The sequence below is a fragment of the Synchiropus splendidus genome, chromosome 14, assembly GCF_027744825.2.
Source record: "Synchiropus splendidus isolate RoL2022-P1 chromosome 14, RoL_Sspl_1.0, whole genome shotgun sequence".
Classification (NCBI taxonomy): domain Eukaryota; kingdom Metazoa; phylum Chordata; class Actinopteri; order Syngnathiformes; family Callionymidae; genus Synchiropus; species Synchiropus splendidus.
In genome coordinates, this window is record NC_071347.1 from 11,328,087 (window position 1) to 11,340,580 (window position 12,494).

At 40.5% G+C, this 12,494-nt stretch overlaps 1 protein-coding gene across 3 annotated transcripts in view; it reads left to right on the plus strand.

Annotated features, from left to right (window-relative positions):
• Nucleotides 1–12,494, plus strand: part of hipk2 (homeodomain interacting protein kinase 2) — an 80,930-nt gene that overhangs the window by 10,468 nt on the left and 57,968 nt on the right. For all 3 annotated transcript variants that reach the window (XM_053886358.1, XM_053886359.1, XM_053886361.1), the window contains exon 2: nt 7,708–8,842. In XM_053886358.1, coding sequence (XP_053742333.1) covers nt 7,708–8,842 — 1,135 coding nt within the window. The remainder of the gene's footprint in view (nt 1–7,707; nt 8,843–12,494) is intronic.

Consider the following 12,494-nt stretch of genomic DNA (forward strand, 5'->3'; position numbering starts at 1 on the left):
TAAATTAACAAACAATCATAAAAATCCACCTGTATGGGTGATACCAGCTTACTGCCAAGATCAGCACAGCAGGTCTGCAACAGCAAGTGCAACAACTCAACTTGTCTCTTCTTTTCTTGATCCCGACAGATTTGAAATCATAATTAGTCCAAAGCATTTGGTCATTTCCATCATGCCTTATTTTGCTCCTTGCTGTCATGCATGACCAACTCTCATCTTTAGACGGCTGGTATTAATAGACTGTTGGTGACACCTACATTTTTACACATGGTTGCATCTCTCCATATCGAGATGATCATTTAACTATAGCATGAGCTTACTGAGAACAGATATTTATATTTATGAAGAACAGCAACTCTAAAGGCTTAATCTTTTTTTATGATGCGTCAGTGTTTAACTTTAATTATTAACAATGTTTCAGTTATTAACTGTTTAGAATACTAACTAAATAATAGTTATGAACAATATTTCAACTTTTCTTCTGGGTTGAATTTTAAATTAAAATGATAAATATTTTTAATTTATTGATCTTATATCCACTTTAGTCATGAAACTCTTACTCTACCCCCATTGGTTTGCTTAGTTTGCCTGGTAGAACACTTCAAAACAATCCATTTTTCTGCATTTTTACAACTGTTCTTTCTTTAAATGTAGTCCCAACAGCCCTGTTATTCCAATAAGACTGCAAACTAATTGAATAATTACAATGTCATAATCATAATAGTGGTTTGGTGTATATTGATCTAGTAATTCGGTAGACATTTATAATTGAGGTGTCCCTTTTATTTCAGAATAAATGGTGTGATTTTGTTCATGTCCAGGAAAAGAGGCCAATAATTGAGTGGCGTTATCGTTCACTCTGTTGTGAGTCCATTGTTAGGCAAAGCAGTGTTGGGGTAACTATGGGGACAGGTGTCTGTTGTGTATATGTCCCTCTTGCTCTCGCTTGTTTATTATCTAACAAGAGTTCATCTTATGGCTTGTCTTCTAAATATTTAGCTATTCCATCTGAATCCAATTGTTTTGATTTGCTCTACTGCTCATGTGTAAGTTGTGAATTATACATTTTCAATATTTGTTCTTCCGCCGTGAACTAGAATGAGTTTGTGTTCTATAGGTATTGCATTATTCATATCAGAGCGTCTCGTACTTTCAAACGCTCTCGCACTGCTTCCTCCCACATTCCACTTGCTTGAGTGTCCTCCAGTTTTTGGGAGCGCGTTTCCTGATGTCCTAATGTCGATAAATCCCATGAAATTGTGTCCAGCTGTCGTTGTTGATCTCCATGACATAAGAGGAAGTGCGCTGCGGCTGGGCGTTATTCGCTTGTTCGACTGCAACTTAATGATAAGAGAGGCTCTGCTTATCAAACGTACGTCTCTGCACGGCCTCGTAACAGAACCGCTCACTGGGTGAATTCAAGTAATGACCCGCCAGGTTCATTAGGTTTAAGTATGTTTTCCCATCGGACATGTGAGGCTCTGCTGGGGGAGGCATTTGTTAGCATTCCGCCTGTTTGTTTTTTCCTCTCTGTCACTCTGACAGTGGGGAGGAGATTTTTCTTTGTACACTTGCTTCGCTCGTGATTTGATGAATAAAAACTCTGAGGACAGAGTTACTCCTTCAGCCTCGCTCCGACACTTCAAACCCAGGAACTGGTTAGCTTGACCCTAGTAAAGCAGCCTCCTTCTGTGTCAGGTGAACAGGAGAATTAACACTAGTTTGAAATGATGGCAACCTATTTATCTATCAACGCACGTGTTCCAATTCCACTTTCAATGCCGACATAGACGTATGTTATGACATGCGATGCTAACCTTGCTATAAGAGTAGTTGGAAGAGAGGACAGTTTTCTTTTTTATGCTTAATATCTTTATCAATTCTAGACAAAACCAAACAAAAAACAAACTTGCATGACATACATAGCAAATGCTTATTTTGCAAAGGCTAGAACATCGTAGTCTACACATAATCACATTGTGTTGGTTACCATTAGAAAAAAAAAAACAAGGAAGAAACAGCAGCAACAAAAGTAAAGAAAAATAAAGGAAATAAAAATAAAGATATCACCATCAATCTGTAAACCAGGGAACTCATGAACACATTTTTAGGACACTATTATTGAATGGAGAAACCAGTTTATGAAGACATTTTTCCTTTTTATGGGAAGCACATGCCAGTGTTAGCTATATGGTCCTTTTGCAAACATAAAAACTTAGAATTAAATGGTGTTAAAGAGGAAGCAGCTGCACATTAGAAATGAATGCCAAACAATTTCTTGCAACTTTAACTCTGTAGACTCAACAACAATAATTCTAATACAATACCCAGATATAAAAATCCATTGAATCAACATTGAAATAGCACATCTAACCACATCTGCTCAACTGGCAAGTCACGCTTCAACTCACATCCATTGAAAGCAGTGCATACTTCCATTCTAAGTATGATTTAGACATTGTATGCAAACCATCATAGCTTCTTATGGGATATGAATAGTGTGTATTAGCTGAGCGATAATGCTAAAATTGCATTATCTTGTGTGTTCAAGAGGCCATCAAATGGTCAAATAAAGAGGTCAGGCCAGGCATAAAGGCAGATGGAGCAGCAACCGGCATGACATTATCTCCCTGCGAGCTTGTCTGATGCATTATTCTATAAATAAGCTGAGATGAAAAGCCAGAAAAGCAGCCAAGATGGGCAATGATGCATAGGTGACGCGGGCGGGCAGATGCTGGTCTCAGTGACAGGATCAAAACACCAGAATATTTGACCCTTCTGAATGTGGTTTATTTGACATGTTTGAGAAATTATAGTGGACGTATTAGAAGAGAAACCTGTTCTGTACATAATTAACAAGCTCACATTTATTTAAATAAAAAAAAAGTTATATTAAACTGAATTATCAACAGAAATGACTGGTAGTGTTTTTGCATTGCCACAGGCTTCCCCTTGATCCACAAAGCTTGCTTTGGAAACAATGAATCTGTGACTCTAGTCCGTAATACATTAAAATTGAAGCACATTAAAGACCTAAAGGCCAACACATTTTACCTTAACTTTTTTTCCATTAGCCAATACATTATTTTGTATAGGCGTAAATCCTGGCTCTGCGGAGTTGAAAAGTGGGATGGAGTTTATTTATGAAAACACAGCTATGAGGTGCTCCCACCGGTCACTAAGTTGTTGAGTATATTTGCCTCCGTCTGTGCTCAGTAAGCTGTGTTAAGAGGCTGGAGGTGCAAATGCTACTCCCCACCTCACATGGACGCGGCTGAGGAGTGAGATAATGCTTTGTCTAGACACTCAGAAGTTGTTTGATTAGGCAGCATTTTTGGCCCACCCTTGACCTCGCCCCCAGCCCTGTAGCCACAAAGCTGTCTATTGAATAGTCTGTTACATCAAACCTGCTCACGTCATCAGCGAAGTATAGACAAGCAGGCGTCAGACTCATCCTTCACTCTGCTCCTGTTGTGCTAGAATATAATGGATGCTTAAGTGTTATACCACCAAAGTTTGGTTTTAAACTGAGTAAACTAGAGAAAGGGGATTTCTCATAAGTGTGGCAATAAAGTGAATTATTTTATTCTTTTGTGAAATGATTTTTGACACATGTTGATGCTAATTTTCACCACTTTCAGTTTGTTTTCCAAAGGTAGTTAGAATTTACCTGTTAGGTGATATTACATTAGAATAAATCATTTTCTTGATCGACAGTAAAAACCTCACTTTGTGGTCTTCTATGTTTTGCGTTTTTCTTGTCCTTCTCTTATCAATACTCTCCTGATTTGAGGTGAAATTGGCTCGAGTTTGAAGAAGAATTTGAACTAACAAACTATTTTTAGTCTTGACATATTAATTTGAAGTCTCGTATCGTAAAAGCTATTTTTGACAAGATTTAAAGTTGAGATTACTGGAGTAATTTCCATGTGTATATTGTCCATAAAGACAGGGACGAATCATGGGATTCACTCATCTTCTTGTCAGCATCGTAGTGATCGCAAATTTAATAAAAGAGCCCGGATAGAAGAAGGTCACTGACAAAAATGCGAGGGGCACTTATGGTCGACTCAAAAGACTCCCCTCTCCTCCCTCTTTTTTTAAGTCCTTCTCTTACCCTGGCATGGCATGCAGAACAGCCTTGATCCTCCCAAAAAGAAGATTAACAAATCCCTGACAGAGAAGTAATCTCTTTGAAAACATTGACTATTACCATTTCAACATGTTGCCTCCAAACAGAGGAGAATGCCTCCCTGGTATGTCTAATTTGCAGTGTGGGACACACCGCGTTCCTTTAGGTATGCTAAACAGAAAGCTTTGGCTAATCACGGCATTCCAACATTGTAAATAAACAACAATGGGCCTTCACAGTTCAGTCCGACAGTGTTCCAGTGACCTTCAGGCAAAATTAACAGGACAAAGCTGTTTTTGAAAATCTGTGTTAAGCCCTTAATTTGACCTGTGTTGATCTACTAATTTAAAAATCATGATTGTAAAAGTACATATACATATCCTGCAGTAAATTCATGCAATTCATGCAGTGATGCAAACACTGCATTTAACATTATGTAGTGGAATCGAAGAGCTTGTTAAGCTAGTTTACTTATTAATCCTAGTATTTCTAGTTTATTTCATCATTAGCCTTGTCTTCAGGGATTTCGTATTTTCGGGGGGTGCTGGGGTTTGTGTGTGGCCTTTGGTTCAATGAACCACAATGGGAATGTCAAGTGAACTCTGTGACCACAATGTTGAAACAGGCTGAGAGAGTCAATGACTGACCAAGGTTTGGATGGAGGAGGAATTCATGTGACGCTAATGCAATCTGGCCTTGTAAAACACCAGTCATTTCCATGCAGGCGGATATGTAAAGCTGGAATTTTCCATAAGAGGAACAGGCCAGCTCTCTGTCCGCTCATCCATCTTTGTGTCCCATCAGCCAGTGTCTGTGATTATCCAGTCAGGCTCGCAGCTCACACTGCGTTGAAGCGGGCTCCGTGACGCAAGCGATCGTTCAAATTATTTTTAGCGTAAGGTCCAGGCACAGGAATCAGTAATCCAAGGAGTGACATCTGGCCTTCAGAGCTTATGTGATTAGCAGAGAGCCTTGCCCCTAATAGCCAAGCGGACGTTCTTCATTACCTCTCTGGCGCGGCCATACCTACCCTATCGTAATGAGCATCCAGTGGACATGTGCTACGCCTGTTTAAATATGTACTTGCGCTGCATCAGCTGCAACACTCATTCAGCTTACAGTTATCCAGTTAATGGGCGGTGCAGGTTCAATCCCCCAGCATTTGGGCTAAGACCAGCTGACCATGGATCTACCTAGTAAGGACACAAATAGACACATTGGAGTTTGGCCATGGTGACAAGATGGATCTGGATACATCACTGAACCAGCATCATCAGGAAGAAAAATGAACAAAATGATAATAAGTGACACAAACAGTATATTGTACTCATTGCTGTGACTTTTATTTAAAAAAACAAAATGTTGTCTTGTAGAAGTGAAGGATCTTATCTGAACAGAACTTCAATTTCAGATACATTTTTGTAATTATTCAAATGGGGGTGGGAGGGGTGGAGGACTGTCTTGAACTTTTTTCTGTCATGAAAATGTAATAATACATTTTAATAATAATGTTTATTAGTGGTCGAAACTGTGGTTGGGAAAAAAACACAATGGAACTCATCAACTCAAAACAAGAAAGCAAAGGGGGAGGTTTTGACATTCATTGAATTGGTGACAACAAAAACGCTACTTTTTAATCAGGAGGAGTAAATCTCAAATCTACAGCCGTCCTCCCGCGTTCCCTCTCTTCCTTCGTCCGGCTGGAATTCCCGACTTGAGTTCTGCAAGCCACGGACTTCCGTCATTACAATGTGTCTTCGGGGATTTTTCGGTTCAACAACATGCAGAAAAAAACACCACAATCGTGGTACAAAATACTTATCTGCTGGTTATGATGTTTACACTTCGTTTTAATACATTTGAGAGACATGAGATTTTGTCTTTAAAGAGAGATCATTTTTCTGAAGGTGTGGTGGCTCTCATTTACCATTATCATTTACCTGTACAACACAAGCACACACTTTAAATGTAATTTTCATTTCACTTCCATTTATTGTCACTATTTTTACCATTGTTGACAAAATGTCAAGTAACTCTCAAATATCTTGAAAAATAATCATAATAACTGAACTATGTTCCTGCACCAAGGCTCTGGCTTTGGTCTTGGTCGTTATCTTTTTATTTTTCTTGTCTTTATTTCTACACCATTGTCACATGTTTCTCCTCTTGAGTCTCGCCACTCACGGACTGCTGCCTCTGACATGACCAACTTTGCTCACTCTGTGGTGTTACAAATGTGCTAGAAGAGTCTAGGACCAATGCGTAGTGAATCCTCCTGTCAGCAGGTGAAGACACAAAAGATGAGGAAATCAAACAAGCAGACATGCACATGGCAAAATGCAAGTTATTGTTTTTGTTTAATTAATTGACTTTTTGTACAATTGTGTTGCACGTTCTGCTCTATAGCCACAAAGTAGAGGAGAGTCACAATGATAGCACTCCCTCATCATCGAACACATCCTCACTCCCAAGGCCTAATATATTGAGGTTTGCAAGTGGACCTTTGTGTCCTCCACTGACACCAAAATTATGGAATATCATCGTTCATTCCCTTTCATTGAGCTGGTTCTCAGCACCTACTTTAGACTTCCTTTGCAGAGTCTAACACTTTCACAATTACAGATACAAAACCCAGATCTTTTAGTGGATCGCTTCCCAAATTATCTTTCAAGCACATAAACATTTCGAAGGTCTATTCATTGAGTTAAAAATGTTATTTACTTTTGGAAGCAATAAAGTGTTTACTTGCGCACAGAGCCCTGAGCAATCTTCCTTCAAAGCTTCAGTTGACGTAGTTCAAGGTGAGATTCTGTGTGTGGGCTTTGCCAGGTGGAAGCTCTTACTTTGTTAGGAGTAATTTTGGGTGCACTGGAAGCACTTGAAACGTAGCATTACTTTAAGTGCCATATAAGCGATCTTATATTGTTACAGTCATTACAGTGGTACAAACAATCCTGTTTGCAATGCAGAGAGGGACTATTTTGGGCAGTTGTTTTCTTAAAGAAGCCTTTGCTTATACCCAGACAGTTTGTTCCCAAGAGTTCAGAGTACAGACATGCAGTTTTGCTTTTGTTTTGCTGTTTTCAGGATCTGTCATTGAAAGGCAGTTTGGTGTTTTTTGTGAGCCTTTTTCTCAGATTGTTGAATAGTATTCCTCAACCAGCTTTGAGTTGTTAATGTTGAAGGAGAGCTGATGGCATACATTTCTTTGTTTCGGTTTGATCCTGAAAATGGTATATAATTTACCATTGTTCTGAGTCAGTAACATGCTTTGCTGGAACAATGTAAAATACATGAGTCTTTATGTTAAGCAATACTTGCAAACTGACTCATGCACTTCATAGTTTCACCCTGAAGCTCTGCGTTAACTGTTTTATTCCAGAGGTCAAGAGGTTAGCATGCCGATGCATCATCATACACTCTTGGTGTTTAAATGACCTGCATTGACCCAAGCTGTCTTTATTTAAAGCTTCTAGGCACCGCTCATGTTTCAGTGACTCTGAAATTCCTAATTTCTCATTTTTCTCCCTCTCCTGTCTTCTTTGCTCCTCCCCTCTGTCCTCCCCTTGTTACAGGTATGGCCTCGCAAGTGCAAGTGTTCTCCCCTCACACTCTCCAGTCAAGTGCCTTCTTTAGCGTGAAGAAACTGAAGGTGGAGCAGAGTTGTAACTGGGATATGACAGGGTACGGCACACACAGCAAAGTCTACAGCCACAACAGCAGCAAGAACGTGTCAGCCGCCAGCGGCCCCCTAAGCATCAACAGCTCCTCCCTGCCCTACGAGCAGGCGCTCATCTTCCCAGCCAGTGCCGGCCACATTGTGGTCGCCTCAGCCAGCAGTACTTCAGGGGCTGTGGGGTCTCTGCTGGGCAGTGGGAGTGGAGGCAGCTGCAGCAACAGCAGTGGTGGAGGAGGTAGCAGTGGTCTTCACAATCTGACTCGTCGGAGCACCGTCAGTCTACTGGACACCTACCAGCGATGCGGGCTTAAACGCAAAAGTGAAGAGCTCGACAACACTAGTAGTGTGCAGATCATTGAGGAGCAAGGCCCACTGATGATCCAGAACGGCGCAGCCAGTGGAGCGACGGTGGCTACAGTGGCCACCGCCACATCCACGGCCACCTCCAAGAACAGCAACTCCAACAACGAGGGCGACTACCAACTGGTGCAGCATGAGGTGCTCTGCTCCATGACCAACACGTATGAGGTGCTGGAGTTCCTGGGAAGAGGAACCTTCGGACAGGTGGTCAAATGCTGGAAAAGGGGCACGAATGAGATTGTGGCGATCAAGATCCTTAAAAACCACCCTTCATATGCACGACAGGGTCAGATTGAGGTCAGCATCCTGGCACGCCTGAGCACAGAGAGCGCAGATGACTACAACTTTGTGAGGGCCTACGAGTGCTTCCAGCACAAGAACCACACGTGCCTGGTGTTCGAGATGTTGGAACAGAACCTGTATGATTTCCTGAAGCAGAACAAGTTTAGTCCACTTCCACTCAAATATATTCGACCGGTACTACAACAAGTGGCTACGGCGTTAATGAAGCTGAAGAGTCTGGGTCTTATTCACGCGGACCTGAAGCCTGAAAACATCATGCTTGTGGATCCTTCTCGTCAGCCGTACAGGGTTAAAGTGATTGATTTTGGTTCTGCCAGTCATGTGTCCAAGGCCGTCTGTTCCACGTATCTGCAGTCCAGATACTACAGGTAAGAACAATCTCTCGTTTGACAAATCTTTTGACGTTCTTTCCGCTGTCTTTGTTGTCTTTCATCAGTTGCTGTGTTGCATCCACCTTTAGGTAGCTGCTTTTAGAGTTGGCGTATTCCATGATCGAGAAATGCGTCTGATAAATGAAGCAAACTGTGTGTTATAAAAACTCAGAATTCAGCGCCATGGTACTGTGGACCTTGAGCCCTCACCAGCCTAGATGGCTCCCATTTCCCCGGGGATATAAAATAGGGGTCAGCCCGAGTTCTCCTGTAATATGTGCCTGTAATCCACACCAGCGGGGCCTGCATTAGAACCAGATGAGTCTCTGGGAAAATGTTTGTTTGGGTTTGGTTGATGTAGCATTGGATGCTAAGCTACTGAGGAATCGTGTTCTAGAGTTCGTACGGCAGATGAGTCTGGAGCCCTAACTGTTGTGGAAGCCATTGAATGAACATCAGGTCGCACATTGATACATGTTGAAACGGGAATAGGACAGTCGTTCCCTGGTGTGTTGCTTTTGCAGCTTGCAAGGTTTGAGTACTAAATGCCTGAAAGAATCCCAACCTTAAATACTTCAGTAAAAAAGGACACCCTGTTGATTATTTAGATGTAAACAGTTAAATTTCATCCACAATAAATGTATAGATATATTAAATGTTGAGGTATTTAGGTGATGTTGTTTTGTGATTTTTCATGAATATTTATGTTGAATACCAGAGAGTCTGATCTGATGGCTGTCAAAAATGTGTTACATCATATGCTTTAATCATGAATAAATGTTGACACGATAAGAAGAAAAAACATTTCAGGGATACTTTTAGAAAAGGGTTGCACCTCCCAAATATCCATTGAGATCCAACTGTAGAAGTAAACATCAGCAGGAGGTGGATGTTGTTCCTCTGGAGCTGGAGGACAACAATTTGACTATTCTGTTTTCTTTCTGTGGGAGTGACTAGAAAAGGAAAGCACAGAGATCATCCCCGACTTTCCTCTCAGGCAAGGAGAGGGACCATGTGATTTCATGGCTTACTTCATTCAGAATGGAACGTGAGACATATTTCAAAGGAAGCAGAAATGAAATATGAATTCATCAGATGGTCTACATCTTGGACATTATAGATTTATGTAATGTAATTTCATCTTTTTTCTTGGAATGCTTGCAACAGGTCCCTCAGTTGGGGCCTCTGCAGCAGTAGCTCATTGAAGCCAAAAGAAGAAAAGGAAGAAATGTGACTTAAATTGCTGATTTTTGCTGCTTTGAATGTTGATGCATGGTGCATGATTTGTATTGAGATAAGGGAGTAGCATCTGTTTGTAGGAGTTTGGCTGTAAATTCATTCACATTTCTTCACCTCACAAGACTTGCCCAAAGCTGCTATACAAGTTGATGTTTAGGTGAGTTCAAAACTCAGTAGTAAAGCATTCGTGCTTGGACAGAATAGACTTGACATATACTTAAAAAGAGGAATAAAACACTGCTATCAGGCTTGAAATAGCAACTGCAATACTTTTGCGTAAGAGCCTTTGTCGTACAGTAAATTACATCAACCAGAATGTTTGTTCAGCAGTTGTTTATCACCTTCTTTGTGAAGAACAATTCAGATCCAGAATGAGCTCATGGGACACGATTGCTGCCGGTGGCCTGACGTCACATGGGATCTGTGCAGCAAACAAACTTCAGCCAGAGTTCACTGCGAGTTCAAAAGCTTTGACAAAAACATCAAACCATCTTTGATGATTGCGAATAAGAGGAGCGTCTTCGTTTCTGGGAAAGCAGCACATACAGGTGTGATTTTCCAGCTTTCCTGTTAGTCTATCTGCCAGAAAACATCACAGATTCAACTGATCCTTGCTGAAAGAAAACTTTGTACCATAGACGGCTCTCTGTTTGAATGAGTAGGTCGGATTACAAAATCCTGAAGACCGCCAAGAGCAACATTTCTGTGCTAATCTCTGATTGAGTCCCCCCTCTTGTATTTTAACCAGCATTTCTATTGCTGCTAGAATTCTCTCTCTCTTTTTTTTTTTTCTTAGAATTTCATGAACGCCTGCCTGGCTGTTCACATTTCCCATGTCAGAGCGAGGGTGGGTGACATCTGAGCGCTATGATCTCTATAAATGAGTTATGGATTTTTCCACAAGGTTGACTCATGCAAATAAAACACTAGCATTCAAGGTAAGCATAGCAATGGGCTATTTGCAAGAACAGCTCTCTGGGTGCTTAGAGTTTCAACTTAGTGTGCTCCAGTGCTCAGCAAGTACAGGCTCATGTGGCTGTGCTCATCTATCTCTGTCAAAGCCGCCTGTCTGTTACATTTTGGTGCAGGTGTAGGCGAACAGATTCCTGCAAGGCCCAGATAGTTTTATTGAATCTATCTGTGTTCTATACATGGCTCCAGTCCCTACCTCCAGAATTGATGTCCTTGTTGCGTCAACTTGTGACCCTGGTTCCTGCTTGCCTATAATGTAATGATGTAACCGTCAAGCTGGCTACTGAGGCTTATGGCGTGCTAGATAAAGGGATTATTGTCCCGTCCCAGTGGGGTATGTTTGTCCTATTTATCTCATCTGGAAAAGACAGGGGTTGAATGTTGTGTGACATAAATTAAGTCTATGCAAAGGAGATGGCCTTTTTAAAGTCGGTGTTGTACGGTATAAACAGCCTTTATGACTGTTTACCCACAATGCTTTGTGTTCTCATTTGCTGTAGCAAAAAGAGACGTAGAACAAAACCTTCATGTGAAAGCTTTTTTAGATATAGACTTGACATGGGATATAATTTCCCCCTATTACTATTTTACAACTTTTTTGAGTTTATACTCAAACTGGACAATGTTGCAGGTCGCTCTGTTGTTGGTTAGTGATGCTGTGTTTTGTCATCTGTGAGACATATTTGATGATGCATTTATCCAAATTAAGAGCTTTTTAAATTCATAATTTCATGGCACAATTGTAATGGTGATATTGTTACTTATGACAAATCCAGTGTGGCTTGTATATTTTCAAAATTAGGTAGGAATTTATTGATTAAATATTCTGTTAATAGAGTTTATTGACAATATTCCTGTTATCTGAATTAAAAGAAAACTGACTATCAATACAACCAAAACTAAGTAGTAGATTTCTCTCTTTATAAACACTGTATATAATGGTAAAATAAAGATTCTGTAGCAAATTTATGTGACCTCATTTTGCAGAAAAACTCATTTGATTCTTACATTTTTAAACAAGATCCTGCTTGTTAGTAAGCATTGCATTAAGTTGCCATGTGTTTTATATGAGGGGTAATATAGTTCTCTTGGCGACGTAACTTTGAGGGTTTTTTCCCCCAAATTCATCACGATGATGCTGTTAAAAGGCATGTGGTGTTGAAAGGTCATAACTTTGGATTATCCTCACTTTTTGCTGTCAGCAGTTTAATAGTGCTTTCTAAGAAAACACCAAACGGGCTGGCAGGTGTGTGGAGCCAGAGGAAAACATACCCAACTGTTCCTCAAGACTTGTGCTGCCCAAGACAATTTTACATTTATACTTCAAGCAGAATTTAATCAACATTATATATATTTTCATGTGTTGAGGACGTATTGATAAGAAATATATGTACGATATGAATGGAAACCTGTTGGACTAGAAGCAGATTCAGTCTGC